General features: G+C 39.1%; 1 protein-coding gene across 4 annotated transcripts in view; it reads left to right on the top strand.

The window, feature by feature from the left end:
* The window catches only part of STS (steroid sulfatase), a 527,011-nt gene that overhangs the window by 271,129 nt on the left and 234,715 nt on the right, over positions 1-21,167 (top strand). Inside the window, exon 14 of one of the 4 annotated variants that reach the window (XM_064364538.1) lies at positions 10,923-10,952. The exons of 2 other annotated variants lie outside the window; for them this stretch is intronic. In XM_064364538.1, the coding sequence (XP_064220608.1) occupies positions 10,923-10,945 (23 nt within the window). In that variant the 3' untranslated portion in view covers positions 10,946-10,952. Of the gene's footprint in view, positions 1-3,713; positions 3,909-10,922; positions 10,953-21,167 lie in introns of those variants that run through there. One more of the 4 variants, XM_021674451.2, reaches the window with a different exon arrangement.

Raw genomic sequence — 21,167 nt, 5'->3', positions numbered from 1 at the left:
ATTAAACACAGCTGTCACTTCAGCATTTGTGGTGATGACTCAGTTAGGTAAAATTAGGATCATGACCACCAGGAAAAATTAAAAGACAAACATGACAGAAAGAGGAAAGAGTTGATTTCAGTGGAAAAAAAGAAGAAAATGTGAATTTATGCAGAGCATTTACTCTAATTTTTTTTTCTTCCCCTTGGGAGAAAAAAATCCCTTCAACCACTGTATTTTTAGGTACAATTATAAACGTAGCCTAATCCTCTTTTCAATTTTAAGAAACCTAGTAGACCAAATCTCTGACAACAAACACAATAGAAATAAGCCCACGCTGCACAGTTTTGGGTTAGATAAAACCTTTTTGCACAAGACATCCAGAAATGAACAACATAAGCTTTGCTCCTATTTCCAGCTACTCTTTTTAAGCAAGCTGTAGATTTTGCAATCAACTTTTGCTGAAGTCTCTGTTTTGTGATAATAAAGCCTATTGACAGCATTTGTTTTGCAGCTCTGTGTTGTCCCAACCTGATTTGAAATTAAAATAATTGTTATTAAAATGGAACAAAAGAAAAAAATGGCATGAAATGAATTAGAATTGTTTAGCATGGACAATGAACCTGGCTTTCATTTTCAAGAAATATGATTTTGCACAAAGAAAATTATTTTCTTCTTGAAAGAGAAATAATAGTTGGAAATGCTTGTGTTATTCATGTTACATTTAGACTGAAAAATTTCAATCATTTAAAATTTTTGTTCACGAAAATGAAATAATTCCATAACCTAGGAGAGAGAGACAGAAACAGCCTATATAATACCTTAAAGAAAGTCAATATTATGATGCAGGCAAAACTTGTCTTTTCTGTCATCCCCCTTCATTTTGCTCCTCAGTGTCTGTGCCCTAAGTTCTGTCCCTAAATAGCTCAGGGGTTCCCGTAAGCCATGTTTTCATGCCCTGGAATCTTCCCTTTTCTTCATTCACAGGTTCCATTAGGGACTTGTCTCTATGAGGATGGACATTAGAAATTGCTACTCTAATAAATACTCACTCTGCTGATATTAGTGTACTAAGGCTTCTTCCCACTAGAGTTTGCCAGGAGTCAGATTTTGGAGGCTTCTTTATTTTACTTTTTGTAGAGATTGAGTCTTGCTCTGTTACCCAGGCTGGAGTTCAGTGGCACGATCAGAGCTCACTGCAGCCTCCAACTCCTGAACCCAAGCTGTCCTCTCACCTCAGCCTCCTGAGTAGCTACAACTACAGATGCATGCCACCACATCTGGATAGTTTTTATTTTTTGTGTAGATGGGGTTTCGTCATGTTCACTAGGCTAGTCTTGAACTCCTGGCCTCAAGTGATTCTCCCACCTCGGCCTCCCAAAGTGCTGGGATTACAGGCATGAGCCACCATCCTATGGACCTCAGAGTTCAGACTTAATACAAATTCTACCTTGTCACAAGGAACTCTAGCCCAACATGGGAGGGTGATCCGTCTGGAAAGTGATATTCCACCTGTCTTCTTCCCTGGGCTTGACAGTGGATTTTTGTGAGCAGGGGAGCAGTGAGAAAATCCTCGTGAAAGGTGTCTTCCTTGATTTGAAGGAATTTCTCTGGGAGCTTGGGCCCTGCTCTGTGTCACCCTGAAGGTAGAGAGAGGAACCAGGAGATAAGCAATTAGAGGGAGACTGGGGTACAAGGGCCATGGCCAGTAGAATATGCTTTGGAGTGTTGCTTTTGTGTTCCAGCCAGTGTGGATACTACATAAGGCCAGTCTAGTAGGCAGAGCCCTGACACCTTGCAAACAGGTATGCAAAATGCCTACACCTTTAGTGCCCTGAAGCTGTCTTGTGTTGCATGCAAGTGATCTGCTCATGCTTAGAAGCAATTATTAAGTGCTTTTACTTACTCTATATGGCACAGCATATTAACTCCAACTCACTTCAAGGCAAAGCTCTGTTTCCAAAGTCCCAGCAGTCAGCTCTCTAAACGTCTCATACTCCCCTCTCCTCCTTGGTTTCTGTAAAGGAGAATGCTGCTACTTTTTATAGAAGTAATTTCCCCAAGAATCTGATAAAGGTGTAGCATGATTCTGCAAAACAGCACAGTAACAAAATTATTATCATCTAGTGGGTTTCTTTTCTTTCAGATATACATTAATCAGTATATTAAGCAGTTGGAATTTTTTTTATTGTACTTTAGGTTTGGGGTACACGTGCAGATCATGCAGGACTGTTGCATAGGTACATACATGGCAAGGTGGTTTGCTGCCTCCATCCCCCAGTCACCTATATCTGGCATTTCTCCCCATGTTATCCCTCCCCAACCTCCCCACCCCCCACTAGCAGTAGGAATTTAACCTTAATAAAGACAAAATATAATAAAGTCTATTTGAGATCATAGACTTTGAGGTCAAGTGTATTTTGATAGCTATGAATATGGTTGAAATCTGAAGTGACTTAAGTTGTGGCTGGTTTCAAAAGCTCTTGTAACATTAGCAAATTCTAACCCTGGAATCTGTCTTTATACCACACACCAGTCCTCACTAAAGGGCCTGAGGTGTGTGTCTACATGGAATAATGCCAATACGACTTTATTCCAAGGGAAATGGTTGGAAACCCTTGTCTTGTCCAAGGTGGGTCAGTAGTCCCTTAATAGGAAGGACAGAACAAAACACCCTGGTTACATAGGACCCTGAAATTCACATTTATAATTATGCAAATTAATCTATTGTTAACAGAAAATGCAACATATCGATTGTTGCTGTTGGACTTTGCATTTGAATATTTGCAAGCAAATTCCTTTCTTTTTATACTTACCTTTGTTGCTCCACTTTCTCCTAAATCCTTTCAACTAATTGCTTTGCATATCCTATAATCTGACATCAGAGAATAACTCAAGTACAAATTGCCCCACTTCTCCAGAAAAGTGCACTGCTATATAATTGAAGCCATTTCAAGTCTTTTGTAAGCCTGTTTTGAAGTACTGAGTTTTAGTCTACTTTATTTATTGCTGGGACAGTTCTTCTCTTTAAGTGCCTCCCCATGACCCCGACCTGAAAAGCGTTGATTTGCAAGAACAAAATGTACACATACCTGCAGTGTGTGTGTATGTGTGTGTGTGCGCGCATGCGTGCGTGTGGTAGGGATGAACATTGGCTACTCTCCTTAATGAGAATGGAAACTCAGCTTTTTATTTTATTTTATTTTATTTTTAATTATGCTTTAAGTTCTGGGGTACATGTGCAGAACGTGCAGGTTTGTTTAGATGCAGTTTTCTGGGTGCCTAGAATTGGTCAAAAGCATCCAAAGTAGTGAAGGGGACTTAACCAGTGACAGTGTCCTTCCTATGTGTTATGGGCTGAATTGTGTCACCTCCCAACCCTTACCACCGACAAATATTTTATATGTTGAAACCCTAACCCTCAGGACCTCAGAATGTGACCTTATTTGGAGATAGAGTCTTTAAAGAGGTAATTGAATTAAAATGAGGTCATTAGGGTGGGCCCTGATCCAATAGGACTGGTGTTTTTATAAGAAGAGGAGATGAGGACACAAACACACACAGAGGGACGACCCTGTGAGGTCACAGGAGGAGACGGCGTCTACGAGCCAAGGAGAGAGGACTCCGGGAACCAGCCCTGCCCACACCTTGATCTCAGACTTCCAACTTCCAGGACTGTGAGATAACAAATGTCTGTGGTTTATAAGCCACCAATCTGTGGTTTTCTGTTATAGCAGCCTGAAATGGAGGAAGACATCTCACAAGAAGAGATGAGGACACAGACACACACACAGGGACCACCCTGCGAGGACACATCTACAAGGCAAGGAGAGAGGCCTCGGGGGAACCAGCCCTGCCCACACCTTGATATCCAGCTTCCAGCCTCCAGGACTGTGGAAGAATACATTTCTGTTATTTAAGCCACCCAGTCTGTGGTCCTTTGTTACAATAGCAAAAGCAAATTAATACACTATAAAAGGACACTGTATTGGGGGCACGGATTGACAAGGGAGGAGAGTGTGTTTGGGTGTAGCGGCCTTTAAAGACAGATCAAGAGACCTAACTTACACCTGCCCCTGTTGACACAAGGATGTGGACTATAGGTAATTACCAAATGATACCTTCAGGTGTGACAGTAAATAGTACAATGGTTTCCCAGAGATTTTTGTGCCCCAGTCCCCAGAACCTGTGCAGTTGTTACATCCCACAGCCAAAGGGACTTTGCAGATGTGATTAAACTTGCAGACTTTAAAATAGGGAGATTATCCTGGTTTATCTGAATGAGCCCAATTTAATCACTCAATCCCTTTTATGTCAAAGAGTCCATTTGAGAGATACGGAGGAAGAAGAAAAGAGAGAAACGTAACGTGTGCATCATTGCTGGTTCTGAGACGTAGCTGCCTACATGCATACAAGGTCTTAGAGATGACTCTAGGAGCAGAGGGCAGTCCCCACTAATAGCCAGAAAGACAAACAGGGACCTTAGTCCTACTGCAATGAATCAGATTGTGCCAACAACCCTAATGAGCCTGGAAGTGGATTTTTCCCAGAGCCCCCACACAAGAGCCCAGCCCAGCTGACACATTGATTTCATCATTGTGACACTTTAAGTAGACAACTTCATGGAGCCACCAGGACTTCTGACCTACAGAATGGAGAACGAATAAATGAGTATTGTTTTAAGCTGCTGAATCTGTGAAAATTTGTTACAGTAGCAATAGGAAACTAATACCAGTGTATTTTACCACTGTTTCGGGTCTCTACCTGATAACCTCAGATGATTTTGATTCTGACTGTACAAAGTATGGTCTGTGGACCAGCAGCTTAGGCATCACCTGGGAGCTGGTTAGAAATGCAGAAGCTCACATCCCACCCTAAACCTCTTGCATCAGAATCTGCATTTGGATAAGATGCCCAGGTAATTGGTGTGCACACACAACAACTACATCTATTCGTTCAGAGATCCAAGCAGGATGAGGAACTATGTATTTTATTTAGCAACGTCATGAGAGGTTTGCAAAATTATTTAGATTAAATAAAGAAGATATACAAATGGCCAACAAATATGTGAAAAAATATTCAATGTCACTAATCATCAGGGAAATGCAATTCATAGCCACAATGAGGTACCATCTCACTCCAGTTAGGATGGCTATTATGAAAAGGACAGAAATCAACAAATGCTGGTGAGGACGTGCAGAAAAGGGAATGCTTATACACTGTTGGAGAGAATGTAAATTAGTATCACCACTATGGAAAACAGAATGGAGGTTCCTCAAAAAACTACAAACAGAACTGTTATATGATCCAACATTCCCACTACTGGGCATTTGTCCAACAAACAGAGTTATTATATGATCCAGCAATCCCACTACTGGGCATTTGTCCAAGGAAATCAGTATATGGAAGGAAAGGAAATCAGTATATGGAAGAGACATCTGCACCCCCGTTTTTATTGCAGCTCTGTTCACAATAGCCAAGATATGGAGTCAACCTAGGTGTCCAACAGGAGATGAAGGGACACAAAAATGCTGTATATGCATACAACAGAGTACTATTCAGCCATAAAAACAATGAAATTTTGTCATTAGCAGCTCCCTGGATGGAACTGGAGCACATTATGTTAAATGAAATAACTCTAAAACAGAAATTTAACTGCTTAATATTCTCACTCATATATGAAAGCTAAAAAAGATGCCGATCTCATAGACTTGAAAAGTACAACAGAGAATACTAGATGCTGGGAAGGGAAGGGGGAAGGGAGGGATAGGGAGATGTGCTAAAGGATACAAAATTAGAGCTAGATAAAGGGAATAGTTCTAGTGTTCTCTACCTGAAGAGGATGACTGTAGTTAACAATAATATGTTGTTTCAGATAGCTGGAAGGAGGATACTAAATGTTCCCAACAAAGAAATGATCAATATTTGAAATGACGGATGTGCTAATCACCCTGATCTGATTGCTATACACTATATGTATCAAAACATTACTATGTACCCCATTAATATGTATGATTATTATGTCTCAATTAAAAAGTTAAAACTTTTTTTGGATAAATCTCTTAGCTCTACCACAGAGTATATAATTGTTTATAATCTTTATCCGTTTGAAACTTTTCAAATGTATGTCATTTTCATGATCTGTTTTGTTGATGGTAAAGATTCTGTTAATGTGATATTGACAGGGAAATTCCTGGGAGCCAAAGTGACTTTAACCGGAATCTTGGTATTTTCCATTCCAAACTCTTTTCCCCATGAATGCTAATCCAGGCAGGGCAGGCCAGCTACTGCTCTGTAGAAGTTAGACTAAGATCAGAAGCTAGGGAGTATTAGACATTTGTAAAACTGCCTTAAAATCCTCTTTCATCCTGTCAACCTCTCCTCTTCTTGAAGTCTCTAACCCTATACCTTCTGTCAGCTGCTAATGTCTATGATCCTCTGAATCCAGACATTCCTTCCTCTTATTTTCCCAACATGTTAAGCCTTGACTGATATACTTCCCTTTACCAACTGTTCCAGGGAATTTGTGGGCCACTTAATAGCCAATCCTCTATTTCTCTAATCTGCATTCTCTCATCCTCATAACATTCTTTATGATGCATTCCCACTTAGATCTTTGTTTTTAGCAGCACCAGTATTCTCAGCCCTATTTTCTTTTTTTCCTTCTTTTTTTTTAAGAGATGAAGTCTTGCTCTGTCGCCCAGGCTGGAGTGCAGTGGTGCGATCTTGGCTCACTGCAACCTCTTCCTCCCGGGTTCTAGCAATTCTGCTGCCTCAGCCTCCTGAGTAGCTGGGACTACAGGTACACGCTGGCACACCTGGCTAGTTTTTTGTATTTTAGTAGAGATGAGGTTTCACCATGTTGCCCAGGCTGGTCTCAAACTCCTGAGCTCAGGCAATCCACCCGCCTTGGCCTCCCAAAGTGCTAGGATTGCAAGTGAGAGCCATCGTGCCCGGCCTCTCAGCCCTATTTTTATCTTACACAAGGTAGTATCCACATGAATATCTCCACACTTAAATTTTATTTTTGTTTCCATTCACTAGCATGCTAAGTAGGTAGTTTACCTATCAACTAGTTTTTCAAGCACCTTGATTGTAAAAGATTAAGCAGAAATACTGCCTTGGTCTGTCTTCTCAAGAGATAAAATATTCCTAATTACAAGTTCCTAGAGTCAAACTCAGATAGATATCTGAAAATAAGCAAATTGACTGCAGCTCAAAGAATAAGTCTGGTGACTAATCCAGGTGGATTTGGGAGTCACTGACTGAACAAAAACTCCCTCTAGTAGCCTCAGGATATTCGGAAATTATCATATGACTTTAGTGTAAATTGCCTGCTGATTTTTTTTACAGTAAACCTATTGAGTGTTGCTTAAATCTTCACATCTATAAAAATAGCTACCAGGAGTTATTAAACTCCTACTGTGATGAAGACAGCCATGCCGTGGTGCAGTTCATGTTCTGTGTACGATGATTTAAATACATGAACAAGTACACAGGATATAGTTTGTTGGAAACTACAATGGATACATTTAATAAAGACTATTAATGAAATATGTGCTTTTCAGTGTTCACGGGTGGAAGGCACAGTCACTGGGGAAATGTAAATTATACCAAAGTCAAAAATACAAATATACATAAAACTTCTATTCCTCAATACACATCATGAAAGAAGTGATGCAGCCAATTACAGAGTTGGAAAAAGTACAACACATATCCAATGAAAGACTGACTTACTGAATATATGAAGAACTTCTGTAAGTCCGTATCAAAAATATGTAGAAAACACAATAGAATAATTGGATGGAATAGGCCCTTTAAAAAGTAACTATTTAGAAAACCAATGAACATATTCAAAGCTTCTCAAACTTACAGCCATCAGGGATATGCAAATTGAAATTACCATGTAATACTACTACACAACCTCAGAATTTGCTAAAATGAAAAAGACAAACAACATCAAATCTTGGTGAAGACATGGAATGAATAGAAATTTCATATATGATGGATGAAAGTATAAATTGGTCAGTTTTGAAAACTGTTGGGCAGTATTTAAATATTGCAGAATGTATTCATATTTTATGCACCAACGTTTCCACTCGTAAAAATCTACAATTGTTCACCATCAGCATGGAAAACAGTGTTTTTGGCAGCACTATTTATAATCATCTCAAGTAAGACTCATGCCCTAACTACCATAAAAGTTGAGCTATTTCTTTCAGCCATAGACTGAATAAGAAAACACTGAAGAAGTCTTGAAATTAAAAAAGTTTTTTGGACTAGATCTTGAACCATGAGGTGAATTTCATCCCTGATTTGGTCTGAGTTTGCTTCTGCTCAAGTTAGCCTGGTGCACATTTCTTTACCTTAACATGCCTCCAAGCTCCCTGAATTTAACTGTGATTCTGGTCATTCACTGGTGTATTTCCTGGTGCTAATGCAGTGCCCAGCACAGAATACATGCCTATAGAACTTCATAAGTACTTAATCTGCCAGCAAGAAATAAATAAATACATAAAATGATTTCTCAGACAGTATGAGTATTTCCTGGTATTATTTTTTTCTTTGAGATTTACTCAAAGGATCCTTTCAAAATGTTTGAAGGCGATTTAATTATAAGAGAGAGTATCTGTTATGTGATGTCTCTAACATTTATGTTGGCTAACTGTATTTGGTTACTGAGAAAAGATGAATGGATTTTGAGAATGAGCCTTGAAGTTCTCTCATCCCTTCTTAAAAGATTTTGCTAACTTGTGGCCGGGCATGGTGGCTCATGCCTGTAGTCCCAGCATTTTGGGAGGCTTAGGTTGGGGGGATCACTTGAGATCAGGAGTTTGAGATCAGCCTGGCCAACATGTTGAAACCCCACCTCTACTTAAATGACAAAAATTAGCTGGGCATGGTGGCATGCGCCTGCAGTCCCAGCTACTCAGAAGGCTGAGGCCTGAGAATCGCATGAACCCAGGAGGCGGAAGTTGCAGTGAGCTGAGATAACACCACTGCACTCCAGCCTGGGCGACAGAACAGGACTCCGTCTCTCACACACATACACACACACACACACACACACACACACACACACACACACACACACGACATTGCTAACTCATGGTAAGAGACCCCAGATAGTGAAGTCCTTGTCTATTGTCTCTGACCTCTATTTACTTCTAAGAGGACCAGGGAAGGACCATCATCTCTGAAAACTTCTGTTGTGCTCCACCATCTGGTAAGAAAGCCAGTCCTGTGAAGAGGAGGGGATGATACTGATTATTGTTTATTTAATAGTAATGCTGTAATATTAATAATAAAAAACCTTAGGCTGTCTCCTCTGGAGATGTGTAATTCATAACTCTGGTATAAAATCATCATTTTTAAAAAGAATCTTGGCATGAAATCTTTGAGTTTAATGGGAGGGTATTACCATAAACAAAGGGAATAATAATATACTCCTTGTGACTGACTGAGCTCTTATCCTTGAACTTCTAAGTCTCTTCACCCATCCTCTTCTGTGATATGATAGGTAGAGTCCGTGGTCTTCCGTTTTTGAAAATGCATTTCAAGAGGTCACATGAAAGGGAAAACTGTTATTCTCTTTTTTCTGCTCTGAATAAAAAGCACACACAGGCTTAACCTGGAGCCCAAGAGGGCAGAGAGAAGTTTTTTTTAAATTTGTTTCTGGGCTTCTTGTGTGGGTGTGTGACCCATGGCATAGAAATAAATCCTTGTGATCCAGTTACTTAATGTGCATAAAGAAAAATCTGCGATAAAGATTCTGAATCCATTTTGGATGTTTTACTGCAAACAGCATTCAAGCCCACATCTCTCCTTCCCCTTCTCTTACCACAGCCAGGGAAGTAATAATAATGCCTGGGGGTTGAAGGGGTGAAACCGTGTAAGCCCCAGCCTATGTTCAGGAAGCTTCCCTGCAACCTCATGCCTTAACCACCTTGAAAGCTGAGTCATCTCCTTTCTCTGTGTCTGAAGCCATCTTTGTACTAGCTTGGGAGTCTTCCTTGCTCTTCCCAGAACCCCTCACTATGTCATATATCTTTTCATAAATTCTTTATGCATGTGATGTCATCAGTCTTGACCTCTGAAGCCAAGGTTGGATGTGTGTGTGTTTGGAGGAAGGGGTTCATCCCACCTCCGTGTAATGACTACAATGGGTATTAGGTCCTGGCCCTGAGCAATACCATAAAAAGCCCAATATTATTTTGCAGAACAAGCAGAACTTTACTCCTTGGAGCAAAATAATGGACTCGCCCATTGACATTTGAATAACTGGATTTTTAATATACTTTGCAATAGCAACATATTTTTTTTACTGCTGTTTCCATAGATGCCTTCTACATGGAATTTTCTTTTATCTCCACAGCCTGAAGTGATTCTTTTTGCTATAAACTGCCATAGCATTTTGATTGTCAGTCTCTTACACAACTTATTACATTATTCCTTATACTACAGTTATACTACAGTACTCACAAAATGAGTACATTGCAGAGCTTTGGAGGCAGGGTTGCCTGCTCATCATGGGACAGTGCCTTATACAATCTATGTTCCCTGAATGTAGAAATGAATCCATTTTGAGTACCAATAGCAAAGACAAGATAAAAGCACAATGCTGTTTAGTATGTACCATATAAGCACCATATAAGGTATCTATAAGCCTACATTTAAGAGAGTCAGAGAAGCTGCCGCTTGCTCTGCCACTTTCCAATAGACCTTGTGTGCAAAACATGTTTTTTTTTTCACTAGTAAACATTCCTGGACAAATGCATCTTGAATGTGGCTTAGCCGTGTGTCATATGAAAATAATTACAAGACTTGCTTTTATTTTTACTTAGTATGTGTTGACCAGTTTGCCAAACTCATTTTGTGTAATCATTTAAATGCCTATGGCGGTGACACTATAAGGGATATCCTATTTTATCCTCACTGTACAGATGTGAAAACTGAGGATCCATGAAGCTAAGGAGCCTATTGAAGATAAATGTTGGTAAGCTGGAATGCCAGATATGTGCACTCATGTGTTATGGCTTTAAAATTTATACACAGTTGCTGTGGCTATATTACTCTTCTGTATATGAGTTGTGTCAGGTAGACCCTAATTCCCTTCTCTTGAGCATAGGCAGGACCTGAGACTTGCTTCTAACCATTAGAATACAGCAGAAGAGATGTGATGCTTCCTTTGTGATTATGTTACATAAGGTTGTAACTTTCATATTGCTAGGTGCTTCTTTCCCTCACTGGCACTGGAGAAATCAGCTAACATATTTCAGAGACACACATGGCAAGGAAGGGAGGGCCATCTTTGGCCAACAGCCAACAAGAAACTGAAGCCTTCAGTCCTTCAGTTCACAAGGAATTGAATTCTGCCAACAACGATGCAAGCTTAGAAGTGGATCCTTCTCTGGTTGAGCCACAGATAAGACCACAGCCCTGACTAACACTCTGATTGCTGATTGCAGTCTTGTGAGACCCTAAAGCAGAAAATCTAGACAACCTATACCGAGATTCCTGATCCACAGAAACCATGAGATAATAAATGTGGACTAGTTTAAACCACTAAGTTCATGGTAATTTGTTACACACATATAGATAAGTAATGCAGGTGGGTTAGTATGATTAGAGAGGGAAGACCAGAGAACAGCTTGATTCTCAGAGCTTTTTATCACTGGCAGCTTTATTAATAATCATTTTTCTTTTTTCTTCCTTCTCAACTCATCTTAGAGTCACGTTTCCTAAATGTCCCTGATCATAAGAATAACCTGGAATGCCTGTGAAATGTACAGAATTCCTACCTTTAGTACTTTGACTTGGTGGGGGAGGAGCCGAGGAGTCTAGAATCTCACCAAGACTTTCATGGCATTCTTTTGCTCAGGCAAAGTTGAGAAGCACTATCATATAGCTAGGAAGTGAATCTTGACCCTGGTTACATTTTAGACTCCCATAGAGTCTTAGTTATGTTATCTGAGGTGAAGCCTGGGGATTGGGACCTACCTTCCTTCCTTCTTTCCTTCCTTCCTTCCTTCCTTCCTTCCTTTCTTCCTTTCTTTTCTTTTACTCTCCATGTGATTTTAACGTGCAGCCAAATTTAAGAACTGCTGATCTTCAGCAAACCCAAGCAAGCTGATAGCAAATGTCAAGTACTCCATCAAGTAAGCATGCTAGTTATATAATGAGGAAGAGGGATAGAGGCCATTAATGTTCTAAGAGACATGTGCTTTCCCACAAGACGAACTTATTCCAAGCAAGATTGTCAGCTCATCATTTTACATTATTTATTCTAAAATGTTCCAAAAAGTACACATAATTGCAGGATGTTTGTGTATAAGATGTTTTTTGAGTATCAAAGTGAATAAAAGCTGCCAGTGAATAGAATGGCAGAATTTTGTTTATAATATCTAGATTTATCTGAAAAATTGGGTGGAGGATGTAAAGTGTACATATCCTGACGAGGTTGACTATCTAATTTGTGGCGCCCAGTATAAAATGAAAATGTAGTGCCTCTTATTCCAAAAACAGCTCTAAGTGCCATTAAAGGAAAAATAAGTAGAAAACATGTTCCTCTCTTCTGTAGTCTCTCACTTGGCTTGTCATGGTGTTTTGTATTTGCTATTTAATGTTGTTATGAGAAAAGGAAAATTAAAATTTTAAATTATTAGCAAGAGTGTTACCATTCATCTTTATATGATGTAATACCAGCTTTAAATGCAAATAGAAGAGCATTTAACTTGTAGACTCAATCACTGAAATTGCCTAATTTATGCTTCATGGTGCATATATGCATATGTATTTTGTTCTTACCAAAACAGTGGAAACACTACACAAAACTAAATCAACTGTTTTTATTTTGCTTCTTTCTATGTGCACATTGTACCGCACTATGATTAGTTACTGGTAAGGAAGGACTTAATGGGAAAGGAATTATGGACTTCCCTTCTTAGTCTTTTATTCTATGTCATCATTTTTCATCCTAAGGAATTGGCTCATGCAGGGTAATAACCCAGAATTTTTTCATTTTCCATGTTTCTCAGAATGCCTGTGCCTTCTTTCTGAATTTGAAGGAAGTTATGGTTCCAAGGGAAAGCATTGCCTTGCTTGGCTGTTAGGTAACTCATCTGTAGGTGTTCCATGCTTACCTTGTCCTCCCTCCGAGTCTCGCTGATTCCCTGTGCTCTGTGGGTCTGTGCTCATGGACCACTGCATATGCTATCCATAAATAGGGAAGTAAGTAAAACCGCCTTTGCAAAAATTGTTACTGTTCTTGGGACCTGAGTTTGGAGAATACCGTGTTGGGCAGAGAGAAAGGTATAAATGATGTGCTCATCAAATCATAAATGAAATCCTAAGTTTTGATTTCCCCCGTTCCTCCTCTGTCAAATAATTCTGAAATCAATTCCTAAATTGATATCCATGTAGCATCCCAAATTATGATATACAATATACGTTTCTTACAGGCTATGTTGGATGTATCTCTTTTGAGGTTCTTTCAAAGGCTTGGAGGACAGGTAGACACAAATACTGCTCATCTGTCCTATGCCATTAGCTTCACTCCATCTCACCAGAAGGGAAAGTTACTGAGGTAAAGAAAGGACTGATTTTTAGAGAAAGGACATCAATGTAGGTTGGTAGTGTTAAAAAAGTTTTCTTTTCCTATTACCGAATTAAAATTTGAAAGACAGTCTCAGCACTTAGCACAAGTGAATTCACTTTGGAAAACGTGAAGGTATTTTGAGCAATAGCAGTAGACTGTGCTGCCCTTGTAAGATCATGTTGACTTACCAGGACCACCAGACCTAAGAGGTCAGGCCGAAACTGCCCATACATTTTTATTTGGAACATTTCCTTTAGAAAACTTGTAACTTCTTTCCTGGTCTCTTTGAAATATATGTAAATCACTTTGAAAGCTTAAGAAGACTCTTTCCAGGGTTAAGAACTGGTACTGTCTTCCTCAAGGACCTGGGAGCCATCCCTTTGAAATGTAGACATCAAGGCAGTTAGCACCCCTCCCTTGCAGTCTCTGTAGGAAGGTAAGAGCCTAACTTCAGAAGGGCCTGGTTCCTGGTTGCAAAACCACCTGTGTTATAAAGCTAAGAAGAGTTTATTTTTGCTTTGTACAATATAAATTAACTAACACGATGGTCACCCCATTTATGGGGTGAACTGACGGTGAACTATGTGTAACAAATGATGTTGTCAAGTCCTCTTACTTGAGGACTAGTTATTGTTTATCTGGGGAATGTATATGTAAGGGGGTTGTATTTGCTTGCTTCTACAAAAAGCGATATTTCTATCTTCACAATCTCTAAGAGATTGTGGAATGTGATATCCATTTCATTTTAATTTAATGCGTTTTCAATAATGAAAATTTTTTTCTTCCTCTTATTCCTTTGTGAAGAGGTTTTCTGGATTTGGAGAAAATTTTGGTTTTTTTAAATTAAGTTTCCCCACAACACTCATGAGCATATCTTTTCTGCTTCTAAAGGAGACACCTCAATACACCTTGACATCATGAGATATTTTGGTGGTTGGATCTCCTAATACCTTGGGTGTTTTTGTGCCTTCCCTCCACCTCCCAGGCATACCCAGCCTGGCACTAATGAGCAAAACAGAACTACTCACTGCCCAAATGAGACACAAAACATAGCTTCCAATGTGTGTTCCAGTGGCTGTCACACAAATCCAACATCACAAATCAGGGGAGATGAGCACTTAAGGAAGGTTTAACCAGAGATTCACTCCCGGGGCTCAGAGAGTTGAAGTTTAACATCCTCATTTTTTGTAGTCCTAGAATGATCAAGTGTGATCTTGTGAGACTGTCTTTACTTTTAGTGAGTAAAAGGGCATCTGCTGATTCTCCCCCATCTTTTTATACATTAGGTTAATATGTGGAAAGAACAGGTTGCAGCAGAGAAGGAAGTTTAATCATAGGGCCACCAAATGAGGAGACTGGAGGAAACCTCAAATCCATCTCTCTGAGGAGTTTGGTGGCAGGGTATATAAGGGTTTTGGAGTAGGTGGAAGTGTGAAAATCACTGATGGGTGGAAGAGTGTAGGGTGAAGTCATGGAACAGGGAAATGAAGAAGCCATGTTCTCATGCTGATCCCATTTCTCTGTGTTGGGGGTGGTCTTCAAACTGGTTGGTGTCAGCTGTTTTGCTGGAATTTAAGATCTGAAAAAAGTCTTAAGCAATTCTTAAATAAAAACCCTTCTAACGTCAGAGATCCTGTATATAAGAACAATGGGAATGAAAATTAAGTCTTAAACAAATCCTTATGATTCTAGTGTAAGAAAACTTGGGTGTGCAACTGGTCAGTATCTGCTACATGACTTTCAGTTACGAGGAAGGAGGTCAAAGTGCAACCTGACTAATGCTTAATTATGGCTGTATTTCTACGCAGAATTTTTAACCCTGTGAGGGGTTCAAGACATATCACTCTTCTGTAATGCTGTAATGCTTCACTTATAGTTTCATACTCAAGACTGGAGATACACAAAGCTAGTGGCCAGACCACACAGGGCAGTAGAACTCTGCCCTCCAGTCTTTGCAGGAATCTGCCTAGAATGGTCAAAATTGGCTTAGTGATGGCCAGCTTTCCAAATATTTGCCTGTCTTTCAAGGTGGAACCAGAAAAAGACAAATATGCTCCCCCACATAATCACATGAGATGCTGTGCTTTTAGATAGCCCACTGGCAGCTCCCCCCATGCCAACCACCTCCACTTGGGGCACACCTGAAGCCTTCCCTTTTCCACTATAAAGCCTTTCTATTTCTCCATCTGCCATTGAGTCTGTGCCAAACACAATTGTTAGTGGTGGACTCCCTTGCTAAAGCAGATTTTGTCCTAGGACTAAGAAGCCTAAATCTACCCCTAAGCTTTTCATTTAAATAGTGACTGCATTTCTACAAAGCTTGGATTCTTTATCATTCAGCTTTCCTGCAGAAGACAATGAAGGTATGTTCCAGATATAAGAGACAAACAATGTTCTTTTACTTGGACATGATTTTAAAGAACAAGGGTGATGTAATCTCAGAAACTTTACTCAGTATGCATATGTGCATGTCTTTTTGCATGTGTAGGTTTAGGTGTTTAGAAGCTTTAACTGTCCCAGTTTTAAAAGCAAGGGGATGCCTGGGAAACCTGCCAATATCTGGCACTGGATAAAGAAACAATCAGCTGTCTTAGTTTTCCTTCTAACCTTCGGAACCCTGCCGATTCTGAGAGTATCATTACTATTATTATTATTTCTTTTTACTGCAATATCCCCTTTGCACTATGTACCCTTGCAGGAGTTCTGCCTGACTCTGCCCCATGTATAGTGCTCAGTGGAGACTGAAATATTCCTTCTGCTAGGTTCTATTCTGCAGATGAATTTGCAGTGAGCTAGAATATGCTTGCCAGCCTTGGGAAGCTTTGAGGCAACAACAGTGTGAATTCAATCATAGTAATTATTACATTAGCTCATGTCATTTTGTTCAAATACTTTCAACCTTTAAAATGTGGGCACTAAGCTCTAACATCCAGTGCCCTCTCTAGCATCCTGAGGCTTGTATCGCGTACATTTAGTTAAAAGCAAACTCATTTTGAGGTTATAATTTGAAAGAACAATTTACAGTCTGCAAGCTCAGGTTCTATTCATGGACTTAACTCCCTTTTCTTGCCTGTCTCTAAAAATCCAGGCCATTGTATTCCACTAGCAATCGCTATTGTTATTTTCTGCACCTAATAATTAAATTTAGTTCATTAACCTGGATATTCTGCAGTTTTTTGTTTTTTGTTTTTTTTTTTTTTTTGGTCATCAATTTTACATTCAGCAGTGCATAGGAAAAAAATTGCAGCCTTGAAAAATCTTGTGCAGGACCCTAGATTTAATATTCTTTTAAAATTTCATTTGTTTTCTCTATAGAGTTAGAAGTTGTGCACTCTGCTTTTATTATTTTAATATGCACATTTAGCTTATTAAAGTCTGAAATGCATCAAGGTTTATTTTTTAAAATATAAATAATGAACTGCTCCAGCTTTATTTATTCAAAAGGCCATCTTTCCAGCATTGGAATTGCAATGACAATTTTGCCCTAAATCATGTGTGAGTCTCTTTCTGGACCCTCCAGTATATTTTGTTTGTCTATTCATGTGCCATGACCACACCATCTTAATTACTATAGTGTTACAATGAGAAACTGAATATCAAATGCACCATGTCCAGATTATATAAAAAAATAGAACTCTGACCAGCCCAGCAGTCCAACCACAGCCTCTGCAGCTATTGACCTAGAATGGTCAGGATCTGGTTAATTTCTACTGATTTCCCTAGGTTTTGCCCTTTCTTCCAACATCAGGACCAACCAGGGAAAACCAAATATGTTTTGCAAGCCAACCACCTAAAACATGCTGCTTTTACTTAGTCTGACTACAGTTTTCTCACACCAGTAACCTCCAGTCTTCATACCTAAAGCCTTTCCTTGTTTTCTTTTACTGTAAAGCTGTACTTTTCTCCTGCCTGCCTGTAAGTTCCAGCCAAGGAGTGGTGGCTGACTCCCTTTCCATAGCAAGCTTTGAATAAATAGTTCCTGTTCTCATTTGGGTTAGGAGTGTCTTTGTTCACTTCCACCATTATAAGCCTCAAAATGTAGAATGTTAAGTTTTCCAACTTCGTTAAGAATGTCTTGGCTATGCTGGGTCCTTTGAATTTCTAAAATTTTAGAACGAGCTTCTCAGTTTCCACAAAAGTCTGCTTGTTTTTTTAATTGGGGTTGAATTCAATTTATACACCAGTTTGGGAACAGTAGAAATCTTGGTAATACTGAATCTTCCAATCTGTGAAAGTGGGGTATATTTCCATTTATTTATGCCTTTAACAAATTTCTCTCAGCAAAGTTTTGTAGTTTTCAGTGTAGAAGTTTTATACATGTTCTTGCAGATTTATCTTTAGGTATTTTATGCTTTTTGTTGATTATATTAATATCATTTTTGTTTTCTTTTATTTTTGTTTTTGTTTTTGAGACATAGTCTCACTCTGTTGCCCAGGCTGGAGTGCAGTTGTGCAATCTCGGCTCACTGAAACCTCTGCCTGCTGGGATTAAGAAATTCTCCTGCCTCATTCTCCCAAGTAGCTGAGATTATAGGCACACACCGCCACACTCAGCTAATTTTTTTTTTTTTTTTTTCTTTTGTATTTATACTAGAGACAGGGTTTCACCATGTTGGCCAGGCTGGTCTTGAGCTTTCAACCTCAGGTCATTGGCCTGCCTCGGCCTCCCAAAGTTCTGGAATTACAGGTGTGAACCACCATGCCCGGTCTTTGTTGCTTTTATAAATTCCATTTATATTTTTCTTTATTTTTCAAAATTGATTGATTCTCTAATGATTTCTGATGTATGTTATGATTGTGTTGGTGTGTCAGGGTGGAGAGAGAAAGAGAACACATTCTCATGTTCTTTGGAACTTTATTTGTAGAACTTCTTTGAACTCTTTTTAAAATGATTTTTTTCTTTGTAGCTGGGCATGGTGGCATGTGCCTGTGATCTCAGCTGCTTGGGAGGCTGAGGCAGGAGAACTGCTTGAACAGGGACTCGGGAGGCGGAGGTTGCAGTGAGGCGAGGTCGCGCCACTGCACTCCAGCCTGCGCTACAGAGCGAGACTCCGTCTCAAAAAAAAATTTTTTTTGGTAAAGATGTGTTCTTGCTTCTACCAGGAACTTCTTGGTACTTACAGATTTGGAGGTATTGTAAAGAAATTGTGACTTGGCCACTCTGATGGAGTACTTTTTAATTACTAACTTACCATGGTGGTTGTAATTGTTTGGGAATCATAGCTTTATGCAAGAATTTCAAACGTCAACTTCCATTTTTCAGGCCAAAACCTTAGACTTAAGTCCTCAGCACAGAGACCCTTAAATGAGAGGCTTAATGACAGTCAGGATTTGGAAGACTACTTTAGGGCAAGAACTTGATTCTTAACCATCAGATCAGATTGACTTAAAAAATAAAAGAATACTTACGTTTTACCTGTTATTTTAGAGGTTCCATCCTGGAAAAACAGTTGCTGCAACATGAAATCTGACATAATGCTAGCAATGGAGGCTCTAGACTTTAAAACATATTCTCAAATTAGTATTCCTAAAATTCATAATCAATTAGGTAAGAGAGTATCATGCAGTTACTGAATTTTTTCTTTGTTATTTCTACTTGATTCTTTAACACTGGACCATGAAAGAAGTAGTGTACCCCAAACCAAAGAAGGATGTTTATGAAACTGAAGAAAAACTTACTGCCTGAATCAGCTCCTCCGAAGAAGGTTACTTGAATTTGTCTACTAATGTGGTTAAAAAAAATCCTTTCTTCTTACCTGTGCAGTTAAAGTTAAGCAGAAAAGACCTCACTAAATTATTTGTGCAAAAAGAGCTATGCATATCTAGTAGATTAAAATTTATATAGCCTTCTAACTTTAAAATTTCACTGCAAATACACAGAGATACACAAAGAAGTTATTCTTAATTTAGTGTTTCATGAAAATTCAACAGCATCATTCTTTAAGGAAGACAAGGGTATCTTTATAGCCCACGAGTTCTCTCTCTGCATTCCAATAATGGTGATGATTAATCCGATAGTTCACTACATTATCTCTTCAATGAGTAATATCAGTGCTATAAATCAGATTTTCATATTTTTATTTTCCATTGACTAGCTCTTCAAATATTTCTGACTTACGATAAGCCCTTTCCTGTATTTTTCTTCAATGTCTCTATTAAATCTTTGCCATGACTTATCAACATGAAAAATGTTGGAGAAATTGATTTAGGGTATGATGGCATCATTAGCAATGTGGACTTACAAATCTTCATGTTATTCTATTACGTCCGTCCCTCCCTTCCTTTCTCCCTCCCTTTCTCTCTCCTCTTCCTCTTTTGCTCCCTCCCTTCCTTCCTTCTTTCTATCCTTCCTTTCTTGATTCAACAGAAGATAAGACCCACTCATTGGATAACTCTAAATTTATGGTGGTTTTGGGACTCTGTTAAATAGAGTAAGACTCCCATCCAGCCTTATCAAGACCTGTTTATTTGGCTTTGTTCCGTGATGAAAGTCTGTATGTAAATCATGGTTAGCTACCTCAATCTTATGTTTCTTGGGCTGAAATTGCTCTGGGTGTTGTATGAATACACAATGGACACAAATAAATTTTTTCCACTGCACATGCCAGTGTGACCCACAGACTTCAAGGGGCATGAACACAGGAGTGTACATTCTCAGCAAACATACACATGGCACATGGTAGCTGCTCAAATAAGTATTTGTGCATTGGATAGATGTGATGCTGAATAGCCATGGATTTCAGTTACTCAAATAAATAATTTTTGCCTCCTAACTTGAGAAAAGAGAGGACACTTCTCCATAGCTCGTGTGTTTTTCCAATAGTGGGTGCAGTCTGTGTACCTTCTCTTGCCATTCACTTCCTTCCTGACCCCCTTGAGGAGTGGAATGACTTACCTAGGTTGTAAAGAGAAACAGGGCATGCTTCTTCCCTTTCTACTGGGAGTCAGCAGCTCCATAGAGAGCAGCCATTCTTCTCTTTCAATATTGTGAGTCCCACGAGGGCAGTCTTACTAGGGAAGTCTACCTCTCTTATGTTGTCTGAGACTCACTGGAGGGGAAGGATTTTGGGGTCAGGACTAGAGTGCCTCCAGACAAAAATGACATTCTTCAAGATCTGCCATATTGACCATCAAGGTGACATTTTGATGTCCATAAACCTTATGTATTTTTTTCTTAATTAGCTCAGAACTTTCATGGAAGGAGGATGCTATTACTTGAGCCCCGCTGGGACTCAAACATGACTTGATTTCATGTATTGTCTTAAGCATCCTCTGCTAGACACATTCAATCAGAGCAATGGTGTAATTTTCTTCCATAAAACAATATATGTATACACAAACACCACATAGTTTATGTGTTTATGTGTGTATGCACATAAACAATTGGTATTTGTGTTTAACCTCTAATTTTCCAATGCCCATATTATAAAGTCTAGCCCACAAAAATGTATTGATATGGCACCAGATATAAAACTCTTCTTTATGTCTTCTTTACAGAAGTAAGTAGTTCTTTTTTTTCTTCTTCCAAACAAACTATAACCTTGAGGCTGCTTTGTTTCTTTTAATTTTGTTACATTTATTATGCATGAAT

Source organism: Aotus nancymaae, unplaced genomic scaffold (genome assembly GCF_030222135.1).
Source record: "Aotus nancymaae isolate 86718 unplaced genomic scaffold, 86718_ANA_hifiasm-v0.15.2.pri h1tg000058l, whole genome shotgun sequence".
Taxonomy (NCBI): domain Eukaryota; kingdom Metazoa; phylum Chordata; class Mammalia; order Primates; family Aotidae; genus Aotus; species Aotus nancymaae.
Note: the sequence above shows the minus strand (reverse complement) of the source record. Positions and strands in the feature narration are given on the sequence as shown.